Source organism: Girardinichthys multiradiatus, chromosome Y (assembly GCF_021462225.1).
Source record: "Girardinichthys multiradiatus isolate DD_20200921_A chromosome Y, DD_fGirMul_XY1, whole genome shotgun sequence".
NCBI lineage: Eukaryota > Metazoa > Chordata > Actinopteri > Cyprinodontiformes > Goodeidae > Girardinichthys > Girardinichthys multiradiatus.
The window spans coordinates 28998281-29023931 of NC_061818.1; the positions used below are offsets into that span (position 1 = coordinate 28998281).

Consider the following 25651-nt stretch of genomic DNA (forward strand, 5'->3'; position numbering starts at 1 on the left):
TCAGATACTTTTGCTGGACAAATAGTATTTTCTTTGCAGAGTCCGTGACAATGTGTCCATCTACCATCAGTTGTAAAAGAATTTAAGCAGGGCTTGTCATATTATCCTCATGCCAAAGCTGCAGCTTCATCATGTCCACACCAAAATGGCAGCGCTCTAAGTAAATCCTTGTAACACTCTTTGACATTATGGCTGCTAAGTACGTAGTTTTTAGTCGCTGCTCTGGCTTCAACCAGAATGATACTGCCAAGCATTTTCAGAAAACAATCCATGTTCTTTACAGCACAAAAAAAACACTCCATGTTTAGCCCCCCGTGCCATACAAATTAGTATGTGCAGGGCTTCTCATGCCTGTTCTCCCTGTGTACATGTGGGTTCTCTCTCGGTACTCTGGCTTCCTCCAACAGTCCAAAAACATAACTGGTAGATTAACTGGTTACTCTAAATTGCCCTTAGGTATGAATATGTGTGTGCATGGTTGCTGGTCCTGTGTATCAACAAATGACCAGCACCCCACCCCCACCCTATAAGGACAAGCAGGTATAGACAATGAGTGGATGGTTAGGATTCTTTCCATAGAAGAGCTCTAAAGAAATGCACACATCTCCAGACTCAATCCTAGTTAAGCTGTGCTAAAGTTTAACTGCTAACTCTTGTTGTCAGGTGGCCTCAGTTAAAGCCACAGCAAAGTAATTAGTAGTGAGGAGAATGAAGGAAAAAGTGCAAATAATAGCCCATTGGGTTGATAAAAGACATTTTTAATAGTCGCAGCATGAATCATTATAATCAGCTCCAGGTGTTTGAGCTCTAATGTCATGTAAAGAATTATAGGTTCCTTCCCTGAAAAATATTTTAATATTTCAAACTACAACAAATTTTATTTGCAATAACATAACAAGAAAACAAACGCTATGATTAATGTTGTATCTCCCCTCAGCTATGGTCACATGAACATACATCTTCACCGTGCATTAACATTGTTCTCAGTAAGACTGCAATCCTCGTCGACAACATGTATAAAATTTTCAGTTTTAGAAAAAACAGGCAAATGGGTTAATGGGTTGATTTTAGAGGTGAGAAACACATGTGGTAAGTGCTCAGCGGAAATCCATTTTACAGCAAACAAAAGACTTAAATGTCTGACTGATATGACCCCATTAATGGGTTCTACACTGCAGGTCATCTCTGCTAACGGGGACACAAACAGGAAACTCAAGGGTTTATTAAATGTACATTATGGTGTCATATTTGTTGATCTAAATATAAATACAGTCACATATGGTTTGTAATTATGTCACAATCTTCTTGTTTATATACAGTTTGTTAATCGCCCAATAAACAGAGCACAGTGGCAAGCTCACTTTATGTTCCTAATATAAAAACAGAAAAAACAGTAAGAGGCTATGAGTGGTGAGCTGTCAAGTTCTCTTGCTATAATATGAAGGGACTGCTAAAGCCTTTTTTTATGAGCTTTAGAGGCTTATTTAAGGTTTGAGAATTATTCTGGTTTTGCTAAGGTTATTGTTTTTCCACACAAAAAATATAGCAGCACAAACTTTCTGTTGGCTTGCCAAATTCTATGTAAGCTAGACTTTTTATTGTGGGCACAATAGGTGTATATTAACTCAAGCGAATAGAAAGATTGTGCACTGCTACCAGTTTTGGAAAAGTTTGAGCATGTCAACTTTGTGCACAGTAGTGTGCTTTAATTGAATTTTTCAGGTCAGGCTTCTTAAATGGGTCAGAATGAAACTGTAAAGTACAAGTCGAGGACAAAATAAATAAACCTCAAGTTTTCTTTCCCATAATAAGTGGTTGCTTGCAATAATACCATATGGCATACTAACATGAATGAATAAATATAAACATGAATAGAATGTACTCAGTATATTTTCTCTTGTTCATTACTCCCTGTCAGCTTTTTATGCTATTGTAACGTTGGGAGTTTTACACCTCAACATTCTCATACACTCAACATTACTGCTCTGTAGTACATAAGTGGCACAATAATACTGTAGAAAAATATGTTATTCAGAAATCATTTTCCCACTTGCTTTACACGATAAACAAATTTAACACAATCATCAAATAAATGTAGTTAAACACTGTGAATAGTTATATGTTTGTATTTGTCTTCTACAGGAAATATTTTTGTAAAATTCACAGTTACAAGCTATGAAACTGAACAAAATTGGATCAGCAAAATATAACAGCAGACCACAAGGAGTTTGAAGTAGAAATAATAATTAAAAAAAACCTCACACACTTATCAGCAACCTAAGGAATATAATATAAATACGACACAACAAATTTACTGTAGTTATCACAGTACCTTCCAAAGTCATTCATACCTGTTGAACAGTTTTCCATTTTTTAATTTTGGAGCCTCACAAATGCATGACTTTGCGTTGGTCTATCATTCCTAGTAAAATACATGTAAATGTATGCTATGTTATTATTGTTTTTGCTTACAAGGACAAAGGACATCAACACCAAGCTGAATATGAAGCTGAATATTGGCCAATAGATCTGAGTAAAAACATACCTGTTCATTCAAACTCTTGAAATAACAACCTATCACTTTTAGTCATTTTTACGAATTATATATTGCAACCAAATAAAAAAATATCCTCACATGTATATTTTTGCTTTATGGTTATGGAAAAAAAATATAATCTGAGAGCCTTACCACCGAAATAAAATTTGTTATAAACAATAGTTTGAACTGGCTCATTATCTGCTCTGATCTTAGTTGATTACCAAACTGTGGCCAACTTCCAGTATCTTACAGATGTCAAGACAAAGCCATTTTACTCTCTCTCCTCCTAGAAAGCAGCAATTGACTGTGAGCTCCAACTGTTATAAATAGCCACTGCAGGGGTGTTGAGGTTCCTTGGCTGTCAATGGATGAGGCTGCACTGAGGTAGAGAGCTGCACTAAACAGTAGCACCTTCATAGGTGAAAGGCCACAGAACAACTTGGTTATAAAGATATTTTCTTAGATATGTTTCTAAATTAGTCATGAAGAGAAAGCTGTCCAACAACCCGCCAGTGGATGGCAGTGTTGAATTAAAACAGAAAAGCTCTTACATGAGTACAGGAGCCTAATTTTTAGAGTCTAAAAACTGGGCTATGTACAACAGATTAGACAAAGAGGGAGGGCATAGCATTATGCACATCCAAGGGGCCACTAACCAGCACAAGAGGAACAATCATGACTTTACTGAATGGGTTTTCAAATGTAGAGTTTAGGTTTTACTGCCTGCAGTTGGATTTTATATATCCAACTTTAGATAGCATGGTTCTGTCTGGCTGTCCAGGCCTTATAAAAGTGTAGTTCTGTTATTAATGCATTGGTGTAACCAGCTCTGGATTATATTTACCACATGAATTGTTTTATGTTTAAAAGGTGGCTGGGCTGTGAAAGAAAGATGTCCACCAGTTCTTTAACAGTAGCTTATAAAAGATTTTGAAATTGTTGTGTTAAAACATATTGATAATATCATTAAGATTACTATGAGGTTACATTTGAGGTCATTATGCAGTTACAATAGTTTATACATACTGTACCACTGATAGCATTCCTTGACTTTATTTTCCCAAGTTTGAAAGGAAAGGACCTTTAACAATTCCAAAGGACAGGAATCTAAATTAGGATGACATTGTGATTTGTAGGCCCCTCTACTGCTGAAGAACAATAGTACATGTTATTTTGTCCAACAATAGGTTTGGTTCGGCTATAAATAACTATTAATAATTAATAATTAATATTAATTATTTATCATAACGTTAGTAATTTAATCAAAATTACCAAGTCGGGCACCACCTGATTATCAGGAATTAATAGCCAAACAACTGTCAATCTCTGACAGTGAATGTCTGGTGAGGTGGTATTACAGAACAATGGGAGTGAAGGAATGAATTCACCCACTAGAGTTCTCAAACAGCAAGCACTGCACACATATACAACATAAACACTATCAACTTCTCTCCAGGACATAAGAATGTATTTACAAAATACTTAAAGTTCAAGTTAAAATACTTTAGCCAAGAAATTCTTTAACTAGGCTAGCAACACTTAACTAAACTACTAAGTAAAAATTTAAAGAATAAAGAAAACTAATGACAACAGAAAAAATGTAAAAAGGAACATTTAAGAATAAAACTGAATCCAATAACCAATAAAACAATGCAGTGATATCCCAGTTCAATGTGAATATATATGTTTAAGAACCAAGGTTTGTTTTGAGGAATTTGGAAAGAGGCCAAATTAGCCTTAAAAGCTAACAAAGAACAACAGTGGCTATGTGTTCAAACACTCAATTTACAATGCAAAGCAGAAGGGAAAATAAAGCTTTATTTTAATAAAATAATGTTTCAAAAATCTTTTGCTGAAAAGCTACCAAACTGGTGGAGTTCTATGGCCAATCGCAGTGCAAACAGAGCGAGCTGGCAGAACTAATGGTGGCTACCGTCTTAGCATTAGAAGAGCTTTTAACGTTTTTCTGTGTTTGCTGTGGCATTTATTTTTCTAATTATTTCAACAGTAAGCTGACGGGAAAGGGGTGGAGAGAGGGGAAAGACATGCAGCAAAGGTCACCTAGCTGTGTCGAGGACTGAAGCCTCTGAATATAGGTTGTGTGTTTGAACCCTGCACCATACCATGCTCCATTAGCAGAGCTTTCAGCTTTGATTGCAATTGTGCAAGTTTAAAAGGACTATACGGGGGCGCGGCGCTGATGGTGTAGGGGTTAAGCGCGCGACCATATACAGAGGCTCCAGTCCTCGAAGTGGCTATCTTGGGTTTGAGTCCCGGACCCGGCGACATTTGCCGAATGTCTCCCCCTCTCTCTACCCCTCTTTCAAGTCTGCCTATTGTCAAAAATAAATAAATAAATAAAGGCCACTAGTGTTGAAAAAATCATAAATCAAATATCTTAAAAGGACTATACGGATATATTGTATGCAGGTTAGTGAGAAAGATGACTCACAGATAAAATGACACAAGCTCACGTTAGTGAGTGTTCAATCCACTCATTGAAATTGTTTGTCACATCGTTAAAGCACAACTTAAAATCAATTTTGCAGCCTGAGGCTGAGTAACCAAATTCACTCGAACACTTAAGCACCACAAGCAAAGCAAAATAAAATGAAGTGAACACTATAGTTTTATCTGAAACCAATTTTATCTGCCCAGACACAACCTTTATGATGACATAAAGAGCATATTGAGGTTAGCAGGTGCGATAAACAGAGAAGACGTGGCGGTCTCTCTCAGGTAGCGTGCAAAGCTACAGTTCCCATGTTGGCCTCGCTGAGGGCAGTAGCAAGAAAAAACATTTCTCTAACATTATTAGAGACACCGTCTCTTCTTGGGGAATCTATCATTCTTCCAGAATTCTTTCTACGACTGGGTGTTACAATCACCAGATACATAAACAAGATGCTGTACTTTGGATCCAAGGTGTCTTCAAAGATGCAGTCTTTTACTCAGCCAGCGAGATTGAGATGCTCACACACGTCCTCCCAAATGCAGCCTGTGGAAAGCTACAGACAAAGAAATGCTGCCCCAAGCATAGGTTTGTAGCTCTATGAAGTCACAGGTGAAACAGCTGCTTGGAATGTGTCCTTAATGGGAGGTGGGCATGAGAATGGGCAAATACTGTGCAGTCTAGGATTCAAAGTCTTGTTTGCTCTCTGTGTGTAGTTCAGTCATTGATCCTTCAAATAGATGGACCCAACAATCATGGATAAATTGAGAAAATAATTTTTCCTTAAAGAATTCAAAGACCGGTCAAAATTCACAGCCTTGCCAGCAGGTTCTGCCACTCACTACTAAGACTCTTCGTCTCCAGTCAGGGAACCCTTGAAAGAATGCCTTTGTGTGTGGCTGAGTGCCACAAAATGAACCAATTAGAGGTGTTTGTCAGGAGAGCAACACTCATCGAGCACTCACTGTGCCAGCCATGGCACAAGGCAATTTTCTGAGAAAAATTGTAGTTTCAGTTATTGTTCTTCTGTTGGCAAAATTATTTGATTGTTAACCTGTGACATATATTTCTAAGCAATGTTTCTGATGTTGAAAAGGAGTTTAATTATTAAATTGTCCGAGAAATAAAGATCTCTGCAAAAAGCCTAATATATAATTAATGAGCCTAACCTGGAATTCTTATCATTTTTGATAAGCTATTAATGTGCATTCATGCAATGCTCTCTACAGACAACACCGTTTAAATGGTTGGTTTATTAGAACCTCATCAAATATTTTGTGAAAATGTACTATTTTAATGCAAAGACATCCCAAAAATCTTAAAATTAACACAAAAGGAAAACAAAGTCAATCTCAAAATTGGCAGTAGAGCATGCGACCCATATTATTTAGGCCTCAGTCCTCGACAGAGCTGTCCGAGGTTCGAGTCCCGACTCCAAAGCCCTGTGCTGCATGTCCTTTCCCCTTTCTCCACCCTACTTTCTGTCCACCTCAACAACTCATCCAAGAGGTCAGAAAGAAACCCAGCACAACATATAAGCACTCCATGGCTCAATTGTCTCAGTCGGTTGGTTCTGGGTTTTTTTTTAAATGAGGTTCTGTGAATTTATATATTGTAATAGTTAATAACCTGTTGTAGAAAGACATCATATCACCATAAGTTTTTTGGAAATTAAATAAATCCTCGGAGTGGTGGAGGGGTGAAAGCTAGTCAGACATACAATATCTGTTTTAGCTCACTTTAGCAATTGAAAACAACTTAAAATAAAATTGTTCATATTGTCAAGATACAATGCTAGGTCAGTGGCCATTAACAGTGCCCAACGTTACAACAGACAGTTACAACAATATGTATGGTCCTGTTTTGTCCAGCCGAATGGCGTTCATGTGTCTATGTGGAGCATTAGTCAAGCTGCCAACTCTATCAATCTTTTTTTTCCATGTCTCCTGTTGCAACATTTCAGGCAGCTATGTCAATCTGCCAGATTTACTCTGACTCATAAGATTACTCTAGCTCTGTGAAGAATGGAATAAACTTTACAACTGTGAGTCAGCATCGAGGATGTTTCCTTGCCTTTTAAGGGCTCATATTTGTTTGAAATGTATCTTGACTGACTCACAGTCAGCTCATTTCCCAAACTGGCCGTTTGATACACACGTGTCTGACTAGCTTGTTAGCATTCACCACATTCAAGGATGTACTTAATTTCCCAAAGTATTGGACCAGATCAATACAATTTATGTGCAAAGAGACATTATTTTCTAGATTTGCTTGTTCCTCGAACAATGACTGGGTCATGACTGTATAAAGAACCCTGACACCATGTAGAAGAGTAAACAGAACGTTATCCATTACAATCATCTATGTGATTAGGAACTGGACCTCTGGGACCTTCGGACCTCAGACTCAGGATAGATGAGTAAATAAAGCAGTAAAAGCACCAACACACTATTCGTTTTGCCAACTGCTAATATTATTGTTGAAGGGTTCTGCAAACAGATATATTTAAAAGTTTCATATTGCACTTAAAATGTGAGTCACTAGTTGAAATCCACTATGGTTTGTGTCCTGCAACAGGGTATTGATGTTAGTTAACACCCAAACACTATTTAGGTTAAAGTTTTTATTGATTAAACTGTCTTTCAAAATTAGGATTAGTTATGATCACAGTATTATATCTTGTTTGCAATTTACGTGAGTTATAATTTTAAAAACATATCTACATAAAGTATATTAAGGAACTACTAGAAATTGAAAATGGAAATGAATGGGTTAATGGTGAACATTCAGTGCAGCTGACTTCAAAAAAAGTTTGAGGGCTTGGCATTCTTTCCATTCAGTGTACAAACAATTGCACAAGAATCAGTCATTCAGTGTTTCACAGTCTGTCCACTTTAAAGTGATTCAGCAACTGAAGGTAAGCAGGATAAATTAGACATTTAGGCAAGAAAATTATTGTAACTGAATCTAATTTAAAATTAACAGATTTTAACCACACTGTCCACAGTAAACGTTTGATTTGATATCAATCCTCTGTCCATAGCTGGAATGCAAACCATTATACTGCTTGGGGTGTTGGTACTGGGAGCATCAGTGGTGTTGCCAGACCCAGACACAGCTGGAGAGAAGGTAGCTCAGGATCCAGTTCCCTGTGCAAAAGGCTGTAGCTGTATGCATGATGACTACAGCTTGGAGCTCAACGCCTACTGCAGCGCTCGAAACTTGACTCAAGTACCAGCTGACATACCACTGTCCACTCATTGTCTCTGGCTAGATGGAAACTTGTTTACTTCCCTCCCAGCGGCGTCTTTTAGGGATCTAATAAATCTGGACTTTTTGAATCTACAGAGTGGCCAGCTGTTGACCCTTGACCCTCAGGCTTTCAGAGGCCTCAGATCCATAGCCCACATGCACCTTGAGAGAAACCGCATCCGTACGTTACCAGGTCCAATCTTCCAGAACACACCTAACCTTGCTACACTTAGTCTGCATAATAATCAGATCAGCCGCACTGACGAAAGACTGTTTGCTGGGCTCTCGCACATGTGGTTTCTCAATCTAGGATGGAACTTACTTACAGTCTTGCCAGAGACAGTTTTTCATGACCTAGTAGGTTTGCGAGAGCTGAACCTTGCAGGGAACAGACTTGCTTACTTGCAGCCGCAGCTATTCCAAAATCTTGGTGAGCTGAAAGAACTGGATCTGACAGGAAATTACCTAAAGGTTATTAAAGCTAATGTGTTTGTTAAACTGACTAAACTGCAAAAGCTTTACCTGGCTCAGAATCAGATTGGGACTGTGGCGCCCAGGGCGTTTGCAGGCATGAAGTCGCTCAGATGGCTAGATTTGAGAAACAACAAACTGACTTCTCTACATGAAGACACATTCTTAGGCCTGCACAGTCTTCATGTATTGCGCCTTTCCAACAACTCTATCGCTGGCTTAAGGCCCAGGACTTTCCGTGACCTGCAGTACTTGGAAGAACTAAGACTCAGTTACAACAGGATTCGAACTCTGGGGGAGAGGATCTTCGAAGGACTTGGCCATCTGGAGGTTCTAGAACTAGATTATAACCAAGTGCAAGAGGCACAGATGGGAAGTTTCAGTGGTCTGTCTCATGTGGCTGTCATCAACCTATCTGGAAGTTGCTTTCAAAGTTTGCCTGACCAAATGTTCAAAGGTCTGTCAAAACTTCATAGCCTACACCTGGACAGAGGTTGCCTTATGAGGATCACAGCTCTAGCTTTCAGTGGTCTCTCTGGTTTACGGAGGCTTTTCCTTCAACAAAACAACATCACTGTGGTGGAAGATAATAGTTTTGTAGATCTGGTGGGACTCCTAGGACTAGACTTAAGCTTCAATAAACTGGAAGTTCTCACAGATCACACTTTCTCTGGCCTTACTAATCTGGAGTACCTTTTGTTGTCTAATAATAAGTGTAGTCAGTTTTTGCAGAATGGAACAAAGCAGGTACTTCCACGACTGTGCTACCTGGACCTCCGGGTCAATGCCTTGACAAGCATAGCTACCAATTTCTCAGAGAACATGGAGAAACTCCTGCTGTCTGGAAACCAGTGGAAATGTGACTGTAGCACACTCCCACTCAGAAACTACAGCTTGGAAAAACCACAAGTCATCCCCCGGCAGGTAGAGACCCATGCGGAGAGTGAAGAACCTGACAGTACAATCACCATATATAACAATATTACATGCACCAGCCCACCACATGCGGCTGGTCAGGACCTACGGGATGTGGACAGTGAACACTTCAGAAGCTGCTGAGGATACACAGACTTGTTGATTGATACAAAATAGCTGACTTTGTGTTTCTGGCTTAGATTACATTTTTCAGTAGATTCAATTTAACAATATCACATTTTTGATATACCTTTATTTGAAGAAAAAAGATATTATTAAAAAAAACACTTCTAAGGCATCCTAACAATATGTGTTTTATATAGTAAATTCTCTGTCAGTTCAGTTTATATTATTATCTGAAGGAACTGTAATGATTTTAAGTTTTACTACTTATGTGGAGATAAATTTGCTGAAGATATTTAATAAAATATGTCAAAATGTCACGTACTGTGCCCTTTTTGCCTTTTATAACTGATAATTAATAAACATAAGGGGGAAAGCAGGTCTTTGCCTTTCTAGAAAAGAAAAGCAGAACGCACTACAATGACAGAAAAATACGTGAGTAGATATTCCTATACTCTTTAATAGCCTTGAAACAACCTAAGCCAAATTTTACCTTATGTACAAGACAACTACACATTATATAGTAACTAGGTTTACATGAATCAGATTCAAAATCATCTTTATTGGCCAGATTTGTGCGCACGATGAATAAATTTATACAATGAAGTGCAATGCGGTGCAATGAATTTGACTTTGGTTTCCAGCACTTACATCGTACTGACATTAGTTATAAATATGGAAACTTTAGACAAGATAAGGATAAAGGAGAACTATGTACAGATATGTCTATGTTTTTATATCAGGAGGAAAGAAAAGCATTTATCTGTAAATCCCTTGTTTTAAAGTAAAATAATATAATAATGCTTTTGCCTTATGAAACAAACTTTGACAGACTGTTTGGTCAAAACACAGATTCAGTAAAGCTCGCCTAAAGGTAGAAGAGACAAGGACCCTTACTGTGATTGTGTGCAGTTTAATGTTTTAACATGGGTGTTATCAAACACCAGAAATTCTACCTGTGTCATTGTAAATTAATACAGCTAGCCTATAATGTACAGTGTTGCCCAAAACAAAGGTTGGAATAATTCTGCCTTCATTACTCTTTAAATTGTGCTTTATTTTTCAATCTGTTCTGTTTGGAAGACGTTTATCAGTACAGTTATACAATTTAATTTAAAAAATAAATCACATTGTCACAAACATTTTAAGAGAAGATGTAAAATAATAGTTTCATTCCAAATTTATGGGCAGCGGTGTAAATGCTTTGTGAAAGTGCCACCAACTCCTTTAACTCTGCATGCCAGCTGTGGTACGTCCAGTTGCCAGCTGTTATCAACAATTCTTTACAGTGACTCAAAGCTTTTTCATGGATGTTAAACCACAAACACCAACCACAGAGGTTGATTATGCTGGACTAAGTCATATTTTAAGTTTTCCAATATCTGATAAAAGGTAAATTGCAAAGTTCAGACCTGGAAAATATTATCATTATATAAAAGACCAGTTGGTTATTCGCTGGAAGTTGCTGAATACTCAAGCTTTTCAGAGGTTAGTGAATTCCTTAAACCCGGTGTTGATATAAAAAACACTTGCTAATAGATGTGGCCATTTGCGTGCGTTTTTTAAAAAGCGACTGATTAGTTTGGTCAGATAATAATAAGAGACACTGGATGATGATAAAACAGAAAAAAAACAGTGCTGTTTAGGATTCTAACGTTGATGTTGAGGTTTAGGTCCAGCTCATTCTAAAACATGAATATACTTTGATATTAACCAATTAATTGTAGCTCTGGCTGTATGTTTAGGATCCTTTTCCAACTGGAAGGTGAACCTCAACTCCAATCGTAAGTCTTTTGCAGCTTTAAACAAGTTTTCTTTCATGATTACCTTGTATTTGGCTCCATAAATTTTCCCATCAACTCGGACCAGCTTTCCTTTCCTTGCTGAAAAAAACCATCCCATCAGCATGATACTGCTACCACCTTTTTTCATGGTGTGTTCAAAGTGTTTATTTATTGCCACACACAGCATTTAGCATGTAGGCCAAAAAGTTACATTTTAGTCTCATTTGACCAGATCACTTTTTCCACGTTTGCTATTTGCTCTACAAGATTTGTGGCAAACTGCAGAGAGGATAACTTTTGACTTTCTTTCAACAATGTAACCATGTTTCTATAAAAGCCAGATTTGTGGAGTGCACAATTATTGTTGTCCTGTCAATAGATTCTTCCACTTGAACTGTGGAAATGTTTGGGGTTCTCATAAACATTCAGTGATCCAATTATTAATTGGTTCTTTACATCTGCTACCCAACAAGGCTACTACTCCTATCAAGTGTCTGCAGGGCAGAATTCAAGAACACCCTGACCTCAACTGACCTGTCAAATTCACTGGGAGCTGTGCGTGTGGTTTTCAGGAAGACTTGAAGCAGAATGTGCACAGAGCATCTACCAGCATCTAAACAGGTCTCCTGTCAAAATAAAGGAAAAAAAAAAACACTTAACTATGTAAACATTTTTTTTTGCACAGCTCTGTTCAAACTTAGTTGAAGTCAGGTCATATATTTGAGGTTTTTAAATAAAAAATGGATTGAAATATTTCAGAGCTCCAGATATCAAATGAAACTTTTGCTTACAAATATTTTAAACATATTTCTAGAGGTATGTTATGATCCATCTATCTGTACAGTTTTCTTAGCTACTAAATGCAACATAACACAGAAGTTCTGTAAGGCCCAAGTTTTGACCCACATTATTATCGCTCATTGATTCTTTTAATCAAACCCTGCTTTTCCAATGTAGCTCAGACATATTGACTGTTGCCTTTTTCATTTCAGAAATTTCCAAACATTGCACTGATTTGACCAGATTATGTATAAAGTAACATGTATGGCAATAAAAAAGTAATGTTTGTTGAAGGGGATGTTTTGCCTCTAAAGATCTCATAAATCGAGAAATGTTTATCTGTCTGAACCCTCTGATCAGCTGTGAGACTTGCTCAGCCGTACTGTGACTCATTTATTTATCTAACTACTTTATAATCTGAATTTTTGGATGTTTCCTGTAGAACTGTACTATTAGATGACAGAATCAGAGGGAATATGTTTTATTGCAGAGGTTTATCTTCTTGGCTGTGTGCAACAACCAAAGGTATACTAGTACAAAACTGTACTTGGGACACAAAAGTAGCTTCTTTTGTTAATAAATTATAAATTTTATTGTAACCTTTATGAGTAAACTTCTTAGTCTGCTTTAGGGAAAAGGGATTGTCAGTTAATTCTTCTCTCCTGTTGGACAGTGGACTCCTCATAGTCTCACCTGTTGCTCCTCCGTGTTGCTACGGCCGTGTTGCTACTGGTTGTCTGTAAACGCAGTGGTTTCAGTGTTCTGGGCTGCAGAGCAATGCAGTCTCTCTCCAGGGACTCACCTGTCAGTAGGTAAAACAATTTAGATATTTCTTCATGTTCAAAGAAAAATATGAGATAAACCATACCTAAATGTGTTAACTTTGACACTTGTTGGAGTATGGGTTTATTAACTTCTCCACCCTGTTTTATGTATTATTTCAACTGTTATGATGACTTTTCTACAGCCTACCTACTTCCTTGGCAGATCTGGCCTCTAACTGTCTGGTGTTACTACGGAAAGAAAACATTTTGCATCACAGCATTACTCTACCATCAGGTCTCTTTTAATTAAATATTTTCCTCTTTAAACTTGTAATACTTGTAATATTTATATTACTGCATTACACATGTGAACATTGCCCAATCATTCTTCTGTGGGATTATCATGTCAAATAAGTCCATTCCAGTCTGACATGGAGCAGGTGGCTATTTTGATCTAGCATTTTACCAGCTTGGGTCAGAATGTTGTGATACGCTTTACCTGATGGAACCAGTTCAGAAAATTCATGTAAAGGGTGTGAGGGTGTTTTATTTCCAGTGTTCGGAGTTCCACCTTTCTGATCTCCTCACTATTCTCTGAAGCAGTATTCTATTCTATTATCATTAACACCCAGAGGTCGCTCACAGACAAGCCTCTCTCTTCATCTTTGAGCATGAAAGGTTTCCTAGTAGGTTTCCTGTGCTGTGCAAATGTGTGCAATCAGATTCTCTTCAGTCTCTTAAAGGATTGTGTTCACTTAATGATATTGTAAAGCAGGAACCTTTCCATTCAGATAGACAGGTGTCATTTACTGTTTATCTGATCAAGCCAAGAGTCTGGAATCACATACTGGTAAAATACATCATAAGCTCCAGTAGAAGAACCTGGATGAATTTATGCATATTCATTATTTTATATAACAAGGTTGTTTATACTGCATTTAAAAAAAAAAAAGATTGCTAGCAGTTTTTATACGATCAGTATCACATCAAGTGATTCATGATGTTAAGGTACTTTTCCCCAAAGGGTCCTGCTGTGCTGAGACCAGCTCCACGGTTAGTGACAAAACCTGAATGATACAGTGTTTTTTGTACTTGGTTGTACTTCTGACTAAATAAAATAGTTTCTGTTGTTGTCTTTGCAGACACTCACTTTGTCCTCAGAACCTCAGGCCTCAGCGGAGCAAAAACAAAGCAGGACACTGAATCTGGCCCAGAACAGTATGTCAGCTGTGTCAATATTAGAATCAAATGGAGGTGTGTCCACTTTTCTACTTTTAATCAAAGCTGTATAAGATTTGCAGATCATTTTGTTTAATATTTTTGATGGGGAGATAAATGTCCTAATAAATGACCTTATTTAGGCTGCATCAGTGCTCTACAAACTCATGCAAATTCTTCAGTTATGACATTACAACTCCATTTAAAACCAAAGCATCTTCACATTGCGGGCATCTTTAAATTAAATATTTATAGGCTTTTGGCCTATGGAAGCAAATCGTTACCATATTTCAAATGAAAAAGCATTTTCAGAAATGCTTTTTCATTTTAAGAATGTGGCTGCATTGTTTGACTCATAAATTAAATTAGTAATCAATAATCCTATTTGCATTTTTATTTTCTTCTTCAAGACTGCTCATTCTTTCACTTAATTAAAATGAAAAAGACATTTGAGATTTATTTTTCAAAATGTACCCCAACAAATAGATACCAAAATTCAATTTGAAATGTAAAATTTGAAAATGAAAAAGCATTTACAGAAATGCTTTTTCATTTTAAGAATGTGACTGCATTATTTGACCCATAAATAAAATTAGTAATCAATCATCCTATTTGCATTTGTATTTTCTTCTTCACAACTGCACATTTTATCCCATAATCAAAAAGAAAACAAAGCAGACATTGCTTTTTCGTTTTCGTGGTCTGCCCGCAAAGTACTGCCCAGAACTCGAAAACGAAAAAGCATTCCGAGCTGCGGGCGCAGCAGAGTGGCAGCTGATGCTGATTATCCGCAAACGGGATGTCATAGTTGTTATAGCCTGTTACCTTTAAATAATGATTTCATTATTGATTATTATTTAATAAACAGCTTTAGACCCATAACATAAGGTGATTGTATTTACTTGACATGGAAAATAAATAGCACTATGTGTATGTGTGACGTGTTGAAAGGATGACGAAGATTTATTGCACAAACAGACGGTTTATTATAGAGCACGAGCGGCTATTCTGAATTGTCACTCACAGAAAATTATAAATAAATGCTTAAAAACACGCTGGATGTCCCAGGCCATAAGGATGCCACAGCCTGCCACCGGAACTACCAGTTCTGCCTGCCACTGCCACAAATTGAGCTCGACCCTGCTGCAATTCAATCAATTTCTCGGCACGTTTGCAATGTAATGCAATGCAGACGTGCACAGCGCCCCCTACCGAACAAGATGGGTAGCTCGGTCAGCAGGGAGCTGAGGAAGAGCGGCTGCTGACGTCACTCTGCTGCGCCCGCAGCTCGGAATGCTTTTTCGTTTTCGAGTTCTGGGCAGTACTTTGCGGGCAGACCATGAAAACGAAAAAGCAATGTCTGCTTTGTTTTCTTTTTGATTATGGGATAAAATGGGCAGTTGTGAAGAAGAAAATACAAATGCAAATAGGATGATTGATTACTAATTTTATTTATGGGTCAAATAATGCAGCCACATTCTTAAAATGAAAAAGCATTTCTGTAAATGCTTTTTCATTTTCAAATTTTACATTTCAAATTGAATTTTGGTATCTATTTGCTGGGGTACATTTTGAAAAATAAATCTCAAATGTCTTTTTCATTTTAATTAAGTGAACGAATGAGCAGTCTTGAAGAAGAAAATTAAAATGCAAAGAGGATTATTTATTACTAATTTCATTTATGAGTCAAACAATGCAGCCACATTCTTAAAATGAAAAAAGTATTTCTGAAAATGCTTTTTCATTTGAAATATGGTAACGATTTGCTTCCATATTTGGCAGGGACTCTCCGGGAAGTGATGTTGAAATATGATCTGCTCCAGGTGACCTTTGTAAACTGTACACAAATGTTATTTGCTTGTTAAGCTTTCCCAGCTGGAGATGGTGGAGCAGCTGCTGGGGTCAGACTGCCACCTTGTGGCGGGCAGAATGAGAGACCTGGACAATTCACAGAGGAAACACCTTACAGGAAGGCTTTCAGTATCACCAAGTAGGAAAGAAATGGAAGTGGCTTTTAAAATGCTGACTCAACGTTTTACACCGAGTTTAGATTTCTGATTGTCACTTATCTTGTGTCCACAACAGATGACTTATGTTATCAGGGGCTATTGTCTCATTGTTGCACAATCAATTGCTTACCCAGAACACAAGCAGTAAAATTGTATGTATGTATAGATACACTCACCGGCCACTTTATTAGGTACACCTTGCTAGTACCGGGTTGGACCCTGTTTTGCCTTCAGAACTGCCTTAATCCTTCGTGGCATAGATTCAACAAGGTACTGGAAACATTCCTCAGAGAGTTTGGTCCATATTGACATGATAGCATCACACAGATGCTGCAGATTTGTCGGCTGCACATCCATGATGAGAATCTTCCGTTCCACCACATCCCAAAGGTGCTCTATTGGATTGAGATCTGGTGACTGTGGAGGCCATTTGAGTTCAGTGAACTCATTGTCATGTTCAAGAAACCAGTCTGAGATGATTCGTGCTTTATGACATGGCGCTTTATCCTGCTGGAAGTAACCATCAGAAAATGGGTACACTGTGGTCATAAAGGGATGGACATGGTCAGTAACATACTCATGTACTGACGCTCAACTGGTACTAAGGGACCCAAAGTGTGCCAAGAAAATATCCCCCACACCATTACACCACCACCACCAGCCTGAACCGTTGATATAAGGCTGGATGGATCCATGCTTTCATGTTGCTGATGACAAGTTCTGACCCTACCATCTGAATGTTGCAGCAGAAATCGAGACTCATCAGACCAGGCAGCGTTTTTTCAATCTTCTATTGTCTAATTTTGGTGAGCCTGTGCGAATTGTAGCCTCATTTTTATGTTCTTAGCTGACAGGAGTGGTACCCGGTGTGGTCTTCTGCTGCTGTAGCCCATCTGCCTCAAGGTTTGACGTGTTGTGCGTTCAGAGATGCTCTTCTGCATGCCTTGGTTGTAATGAGTGGTTATTTGAGTTACTGTTGCCTTTCTATCAGCTCAAACCAGTCTGGCCGTTCTCCTCTGGCATCAACAAGGCATTTGCGCCCACAGAACTGCTGCTCACTGGATATTTTCTCTTTTTTGGACCATTTTCTGTAAACCCTAGAGATAATACTGCATGTAAATCCCAGTAGATCAGCAGTTTCTGAAATACTCAGACCAGCCCGTCTGGCACCAACAACCATGCCACATTCAAAGTCACTTAAATCACCTTTCTTCCCCATTCTGATGCTCGGTTTGAACTGGAGCAGATTGTCTTGACCATGTCTACATGCTTAAATGCATTGAGTTGCTGCCATGTGATTGGCTGATTAGAAATTTGCGTTAACGAGCAGTTGGACAGGTGTACCTAATATTGTGGCCGGTGAGTGGACTCCCAATGTATATATATATATATATATGTGTATATCTCAATGTTATAAAGAATTCAGTTTCAAGTTTCAGACATCAAATTAATCTCTTTAGGTTTTTAAATTACTCTTTAAAATTTACATTTTATGCTGACAAAATCAGTTTTTGCATTATTTAAGTGGTAAGAAAGTACATTTTTTTTATATTTTTACATCCCTTTTTCTTTAGGTCAGTCAACATGATACCATGTTACCTGTTTGATGCCTTGTCTGATGAGTTCTTTGAAACTGCAGTGATTTAAATATTCTTTTTACATATGATTTTTACCTTCCCTGCTTTGTCTGGACCCATAAAAATATCTATTTTTAGACAATCTTCATGTCATTCGAGTCACTTGTATTTTTCCTAGAAAAAAAAAAGTTCCATTCTGTGGGATTTTTAAGATCCTGAACTGGAAATTTCTCAGGACAAAAATATTCACACGATTCGGATGAAAAATTATTTTAATTCTCAAGATGATAAAAATAATTTGTTAACTCTGTAAACCATTGCATAACTGTAGTGTAACAATTTAACAAGTGTTAACAAACTAGTAATACACTACAGTAAATGTGATACACAATCTTCAATGTAAAAAAAAACCAAAACAAACATCTAGTATTCTAAGACTTGGACCTGCTTTTGTGTTCACAACACAAAAAATATCAATATACAAACAGAATAATTTCTACAAATATCAATAGATTTTCCTACATACCCATATAGCTTGTCACAAAGACGGGACATATTATAATCTATAAATAATGACTAAACTGAGATGCGGTTCTTAGATTTAACACATTCTTCATTAAAATTTCCATGTTACCCTGAAAAAAAGCATATTTCCTTAAATTATTCAATTCTGACAAATAGAAACTTGAAAACTTGCATTTTTAAAGTTCTAATATATTTTATTGAATAGCAGTTCACAACTAAATGCTACATCATAATCAATTAACTGTGCTTCAGAATATCTAGTCTATTAGTTGAATATCTAATTTTTAACAATACATTCATTAATTCTTGGGTTTTATGTTAAAATAACATGTTTTAAATTTCTAAAGTACATAAGTTCCATGTTTAGATTAATTTGACTTCCTACTAATAATTTTGCTTAATTTGAACAGCTCCATACATCACACTCATATAAATGTACAAGATTGCATAAATCTTCTGGCTCCATTTTCAAAAAGGTTAAGAAAATAATAATAATAAAAAAAGACACCACAAGTAACATTAACGCAACACACAACAAACTATTCCAATGTAGAGCAGAGCATCATGATACATGTATTAATATTCATTTACAAGTTTTCCTATTTGGTGCTTTTCATTACAACAAAAATAAAAGACATTTTGGCATCAAATAGTTCATTCAGAACAAATAATTCAGGTAAATTCAGTGGTTATGTATAGCTGGAGTTGTTGATTCTGTACGGCAAATACAGACAAAGATTGGCAAAGAAAATTAAATATTTAGTTTTATATCGTCAAACCGCTGAGTCACATTAGCTTAGCAATTTACCTTTCAGCTCACATGGCTTAAATGGTCAGGACTGTAAGCAATCACATTGTGGTTCTCAAAAATGACTGTAAGGCACTAAAATTTTGATTTTGATTCAGGTTTTTTTTTTCTTATGTCAAATCAACACTATGTGATTATTAAAAGGCACAGATTTATTTGAAACTAATTGTTCCATTAAGGAGATAAAATAAGGGCGGTGGGATGCACAAACACGAGCTGCACAAACCAAATGAGTAACTATTTATCTGAATTTATTTGACATTTTTTTAAGAAAACTTTAAATAGGCCTAGTGGATTTCTTGAAATACGGCAAATCGCCGAAGCGAATCAGTTAAACTTTTGTCTGTATTTGTCATTGATGCTTCACAATCATTTTCTGTCCTGAGAAAAAGTAAATTTGACCATCACTTCAAGAAATTAAAAACAAAAAAATATTAAGTTTTACACAGAAAGCACCTTACAGTCATTGTAGGCCTGCCATAACAATTACAATGCACACCTACCGATTTAGTAGCTATTTAGATAAAGCAAAGTCAAAGGAGATTTAATTAACACAGTACTGTAGTGAAGTTTATATGGCCACTTCAGAAGCACAAAGACCATTTACCAAGACATTTCTTCGCTGCAGACAACAATGAAACCAACACCAAGATTGAGCTTAAAGTCAGCCAGCCGAGAAAAATGTGGCATAAAACAAACAGATTTTGTAAGGATTGGACTCATTTCTGAACATCTGTGTATAAACGTGTAAGTAACCAAAGAATTTTATCTATTAAGGTACTAGGTGATTTACCTCTTTTACTTTAACCAATTTAGCCTTTTTATAGAAGTAAAAAAAAAAGGAGTAGTGGATTAAAAAAAAGAAAGAAAAGAAACTAATACAAGTCTTTGGTAAAACCAAAAAACAACAGAGTCCATTAGACGTCTAAGCTAAACAAGTCTTGTTACCGACTTCTAGAGAATTTATATCCTATTAAATCAACATTAAAGCAAAAATGCATCCAAAACAGAATTTCAGCTGTTCTTAAAGGTTGGACCTCATCTCAGTTTCATCCAAATAACCTTTGTGCTTTCAACTTTGATTTAGAAAGAGCTAATCTGGCCAAAGCCAGAGCATTATTCTGTTCAAGGGTTGGTTTTCCCCTTTACAGTGCACGCTATTCTGACAGCTACTAAAACACCACTGGTTTATTTTGACATTTTTACACAAGACATCTTTAGCATTGTTGGCTTCACAAACAAAACAAAATAGACCAAAGGACTTTGTGAATTAGCTGCACTGTACACCCCTATCCAGTACACAGATTTTAACAAAGCCAAAAAAAAAAAACCTGATAGAATTTAATCAATTAATAGAAAAAAAAACAAAAGAACCACAATCTATAGTAGTACATGTCAATGACATCATTTTATGTGACTTACAAAAGTACTACAACCGTTTTCTCAAATGGGTTTACAAATTAATAAGTCACTCAAAAAATGAAGATGCATAAGAGATTTTTTTATAGGTGATGAAATCTGAGTGGATGTACAACATTCAAACATCTATTCAAACATGTATAAGAAGAAACTACATTAATATCTTTTCGAGTAGCAGCGAAGCTTGCAGAAGTAATTAAGCCTTACTTACATTATTATAAGTCAGTACAAATATCCTGGCAGTGTCACACAGTGCAGACATTTTTAGTACTTTTTTATAGGTGGTAGCTATATCGCATAACATGCAATACTAGAAGTGTTTAGCCCGCTTTACATGCTGTAAGGTGATCATAAAAATGCTCAAATGCGATAAAGTTTATGATATTTTTCCTCTGAGTTGCTTAATTGTCATTTGTGAGAATGTAAACAATGCGTTATCCCATATCCATAAGTAGCAAAAGGTATACTTTGAGATACATGATTTTCTACTTAATTTAAAGCAAGAATAAAAAGTTTTTGTCTTTTTTTTTTTTTTTTACACAGTAGAAGGTCATTTCAGTTAGAGGAACTCAAGCACAAATCCTATGCAAAATCCACCCCATGATCAAACTATAAATTGTTCATGTACTGCAGAAATCTTTCAGAAAAACAAGTAACTCAACTGCTCAAAAAAAGCATTTTGCAAGTTTCCGTACAAATTCCATGCATCCTAAGTTTTGCATACTCCCAAATGTAAAAAATTGTAATACCTAATTTCAAAGAGTGAAGCTGCACCAATAGAGCACCACAACCAAGGAATGAGCTGCTGGCTGGTTAGGTTGGAGGAGAGTTTGGAGGTTTGATTCTTTTTAGGTATGAAGTCAGGACACAGGCACTGACAGTTTAAGTTCGAAATGTTTTTTTTCACTCTGCAGAAATACTTACTGGAATTTGGCCAAAAACAATGGAATATATTCATATGCACATCTAGTCATACACATGTTGATACTTTTGCAAAGTTAAACACGCGGAAACCTGTGCACAAGCTTCAACTACTCGTCTTGGTTTTGACAATTCTATACATAACCTTTTCAACTAAGACAAGGCACTTTAGAGTCAGAGGCTGATATGTTCTAGACAGAGTCAGAGGCTAGAGATTCCTACAAAAAGAAACAAAAAATATCACCACTTTAGGCCTATACCAAATACAATGCATGCTTTTCTACTGAATAGTTGTTTTTTATTTCTACATAAAACTTACTGATTGAAAAACAGCCTTTAACATGTAGCATGTGCCTCTCTGATATTACAGCTGCTGGTTATGCCTACAATGCAGTTCCCATTTGCATTTAATTGATTAAAATTTTATAAATCTGACTACAGTAGAAACTATTAAGTACTTTTCTATGAAGTCTTAATATGCAGAACCATGCTGTGATTTAACAATATGAAACAAGGAATATTCAAATGTTTCACAGTACACACAGAAGCTTCAGACATTAGCTTATGTAGAAAAACAAAGAATAAATCTAAAACAAGACAATAGAATACCTACAAAACAGCTTAAAGCAAACAACTACATACCCATTAATAAAGTCCCAGGTTAACAAAGTGCTCTTAATAAGAAATCAAACTTCTTTTGAAACTTGGTCAAAATAATGATGTTTGACTGGTTGCATATAAAAGGTATGGTTAAAAACATATTTATGGTTTTTTAAAACAGGGTTATTTGAAGAGGAACACTTTTAATCTTTGTCACGGCTTATTTAAATGTAGTACTAAAACACTACAGAATTTGTTTGATTTGTTTTCTTTTACTAGTGCAGAATAAAAATAATTTTATCATTCAAATGAAATACTTACTGTGGGTAAGCTGTGTACTTATGCCACGGTCATTTCAACATCAGTGCTTTGTTCTGTTAAACGGTAAATACGGGACTAATTAAGTGAAATATAAGGGTGTCAGTCACGTTTAGATGCAGGAATATCTTTTTGCTCAACTCAATCCCAGACATTTATTAAATTTACACGTGTTCCTCTGTAGGTAAAGAAACATTAAGAGTTTTGCCCATTTTATGCTAGTTTCTGTGTAGAGATCACTATTTACCAGTTGGTTTTATTTTTTTTTCTTTTATAAAATAATTCTGATTACAAGAATGCACCAAACCAATTAAACACTTAAATTAGCTTTATACATGTTTCTAAAATATTCACTGAAAAGCTTCAGTTACAGTCCCTTCAAATATATAATCAGGGAGCTAAAATATTCTTCCACCTGTGAGAATGCTGCCAAAAATACTAAAAATCTATTCCCACCAACACAAACCCACACTGATGTGTGTTTGCTGGTTAAACTAGTTTGACCTCCATTGTGCATTCACTGTAAAATCTGTCAGGTTTGCGATTCACAATTGTGCTTTTATTTGCTTTAAGAAACCTCATAATTTGTAATTAGCCGAAACGCCGGCATAATGCATGTGTCTGGAGAAAAGACGTCCTGCTTAAAAGCATAGTCGTTTTAATCTAAATGCAATCTGGGAACTAAAATAACATTTACATAACGTGAGCAAAAACAAATGAATGCCATATATGTAACCTTAGTTATAATACTATTGGTTCTGTCAGTCAAACACCATTTTTATTTGAATATATTTCAACAACTACAAGAAAATTTGTTGTTTAGAAAATGTATTATCTATATTAGTAGTTTTCCAAAGGGCTAATTCTTTAAATAGTACCTTCAATTACAGTACATCACCACTTTAATATTTTTGTTCTACAATAAGGACATTCTGTTTTACTAGGCGCACAGGTCTCACATAGTACATAATGTTGGCAAGGTTGCAGAACAACGCAACGATCATGCTTTTGGCAAACTATACATTTCTTTGACTGAAGCTGATATATTACCTGTTGGGGGAAGAAAAGAACCAGGATCAGCTACAGCTTAGGAAATTCCAACTCATGCAGACTTTAAAAAGAAGCATGCGTGATAACAGACGTGGATGTGTGGAACAACTGAATAAGATGTTTTAAAACTATGCAGTTGCTACAAATGAAATGTGTGAGATCTAGGCTTTCTTACCCCATCTATAAGATCTAGGTCATTACGTAGCTGACTCTGGATTGAGTGAAGCTTTGACAAGGGGAGCTGCTCCAGCTCTCCATAGCTACGGAGAAGAGGTGTTCCGGGGGTGCGGCAAAGCATATCAAAGTCCCGCTGGAGCTCCTTCAACTTGCGCTCCGTTTCTTCCCAATTCTGCTCTGCCAGCTGCCGCTCCGCCTCAGCGGTCTTCGCTTGTTCCTTTGCTTCGAGAGCATCCTTCTGACAAGCTTCACAGGCCTGGAACAGAGGTAGGTGTTTTGTTTGGAAACAAAAGAACCCTTTTTTTTTAAATGTCCTGATGAAAGTGAACTCCCCTTACTTGTTTAACCTGGTGCCAGGCCTCCTCCCATTGCTTGATCTTCCTCTTGGCTTCATCCAGCTCTCTAAAAAGACGTGCCACATCTGCACTGCTGGTTGTGGAGGTTAGGGTGCTAAAAACTGGGGATGGGCTTGGTGAAAAGCTGCCACTTACAAAGTCCCAAATGCTGTTTGCTCCTCCATTTAAGCCTAAATGCACAAAGCAAAAAGACTACGGTTAGGTTTTATCATTTAGGAAAGCCATTGCAACCTACGGAAGTTTCTAATATAATGAAATGTTTTTAAGTTCACTTGAGACAAAATATCTAATGCAACCAGCTTACCCAGAGAGTTCTGGGAGGAAGAGGTGGGCGTTCCCAGTAAGCTATGTTCTTGTTTGGCCAGCATGTTTGAAGGCTGATTTTGCTGGGAAACTGTCCCAGAAAGCAGAGACTGTGACAAGGACTGGGAAAGGGAGCTTAGCGGGGAGGTGGAAAGTGATGATGAGGAATTAAACGAGGACGAACGCGCCAGAGATCCTGGAATGTTGACAGGAGCAGATCCACCAAGCACCCTGTGACCTGAAGGAAAACGAAGAAGCAGAGAATTTACAGCCATTTGAGCCAAAAACCGACAGATTGCTTATATAGACGCGCCTTACTTGCCAGTCCTATATTGCCCTCTTGCTCCTCTAATTCTTTTTCAAGAGAGGCAACGTTAATGTCACTAAACTTGAGATCCAACGCTGACCCTGATGGGGGAAACGACATAAATCTGACATTTTACAACAAAAAAACAGGAAGAGTTCTCAGCCTTTTTATCTATTAGTTGCACACGGACTTACCAATGACGGACTCCACTGTGTTGCTCCCTGGATAGAACGGAGTAGCTTTTGCATTCATTGTTGATAAGGTGGTGGGTGAAGAGCTATCTGAACCAACACTAGAGGCCAAGCTGGATGTTATGCTGGAGGTAAAGCTTGATGCCAAAGGGTTCCCAACAGAGAACATCGTGTTTTGTGTCTACAAGTCAAGCACAGATGTTATCATCATGTTCTTAAGTAGAACTGTTCTGTAAAACTGTTCAAAATATAGAAACTAATAGACGTACAAACCTGCTTTTCTTGGTCCATCGATTTGTGATCCATTTGCCCTTTGCTCTTAATCTACAAATTAACAAGAGACACAAAAGCAGCAAATTTCAGCAACAAAGAATGTCACTCACATATTTAGAGCTCATTAAGAGACATTGTAAAACTGAAGCAACAGGTTAAAAATATTTGTATCTCTTTATTCTGGCTTTTGTTAGTTTGTATCATGAAACAGATAACAAATAATATTAACAATTCTTTTTTCTTTTTTTCTGCAGCTTACATTCTCATATAAATGAGTAAGTAGACCCTTTTAGCCAAATTTTATAACAAAACCAAGACTTTTCAGCTCTCACAGAAACAGAAATATCACCAACAACTACAGCTTTGATTGGAATTCAGAAATGCTCTGTGTTAGACTAAACAAAATCACCACTTCTTCTACTGATATTCTGAACCCAGAATGACCAACAAGCTATAATAGTCGAGATGAAATGGCATAAGTGATGAGATGAAAATGACAGGGGAAAAAAAATAATGCAA

At 36.9% G+C, this 25651-nt stretch overlaps 2 protein-coding genes across 5 annotated transcripts in view; one reads left to right on the top strand and one right to left on the bottom strand.

Moving 5' to 3' along the window:
• The window catches only part of LOC124864299 (putative E3 ubiquitin-protein ligase UNKL), a 90452-nt gene that overhangs the window by 58339 nt on the left and 6462 nt on the right, over nucleotides 1-25651 (bottom strand). For 2 of the 4 annotated variants that reach the window (XM_047359032.1, XM_047359030.1), the window contains 7 exons: nucleotides 25133-25183; nucleotides 24863-25040; nucleotides 24680-24769; nucleotides 24363-24599; nucleotides 24041-24228; nucleotides 23701-23958; nucleotides 21867-23525 (listed from right to left, as the gene is read on the bottom strand). In XM_047359032.1, coding sequence (XP_047214988.1) covers nucleotides 23370-23525; nucleotides 23701-23958; nucleotides 24041-24228; nucleotides 24363-24599; nucleotides 24680-24769; nucleotides 24863-25040; nucleotides 25133-25183 — 1158 coding nt within the window. In that variant the 3' untranslated portion in view covers nucleotides 21867-23369. Of the gene's footprint in view, nucleotides 1-12070; nucleotides 12163-12993; nucleotides 13119-21866; nucleotides 23526-23700; nucleotides 23959-24040; nucleotides 24229-24362; nucleotides 24600-24679; nucleotides 24770-24862; nucleotides 25041-25132; nucleotides 25184-25651 lie in introns of those variants that run through there. The other 2 variants (XR_007037286.1, XM_047359031.1) reach the window with 2 other exon arrangements.
• On the top strand, nucleotides 7857-10072 carry LOC124864300 (insulin-like growth factor-binding protein complex acid labile subunit). Its single transcript, XM_047359033.1, has 2 exons — nucleotides 7857-7908; nucleotides 8035-10072. The coding sequence occupies exon 2, from the start codon at nucleotides 8040-8042 to the stop codon at nucleotides 9771-9773; it is 1734 nt and encodes a 577-aa protein (XP_047214989.1). The 5' UTR covers nucleotides 7857-7908; nucleotides 8035-8039; the 3' UTR covers nucleotides 9774-10072.

What these genes read in the sequence shown, in the direction of transcription:
- LOC124864300 (XM_047359033.1), top strand. Translation starts at nt 8,040, where the DNA reads ATGCAAACCATTATACTGCTTGGGGTGTTGGTACTGGGAGCATCAGTG.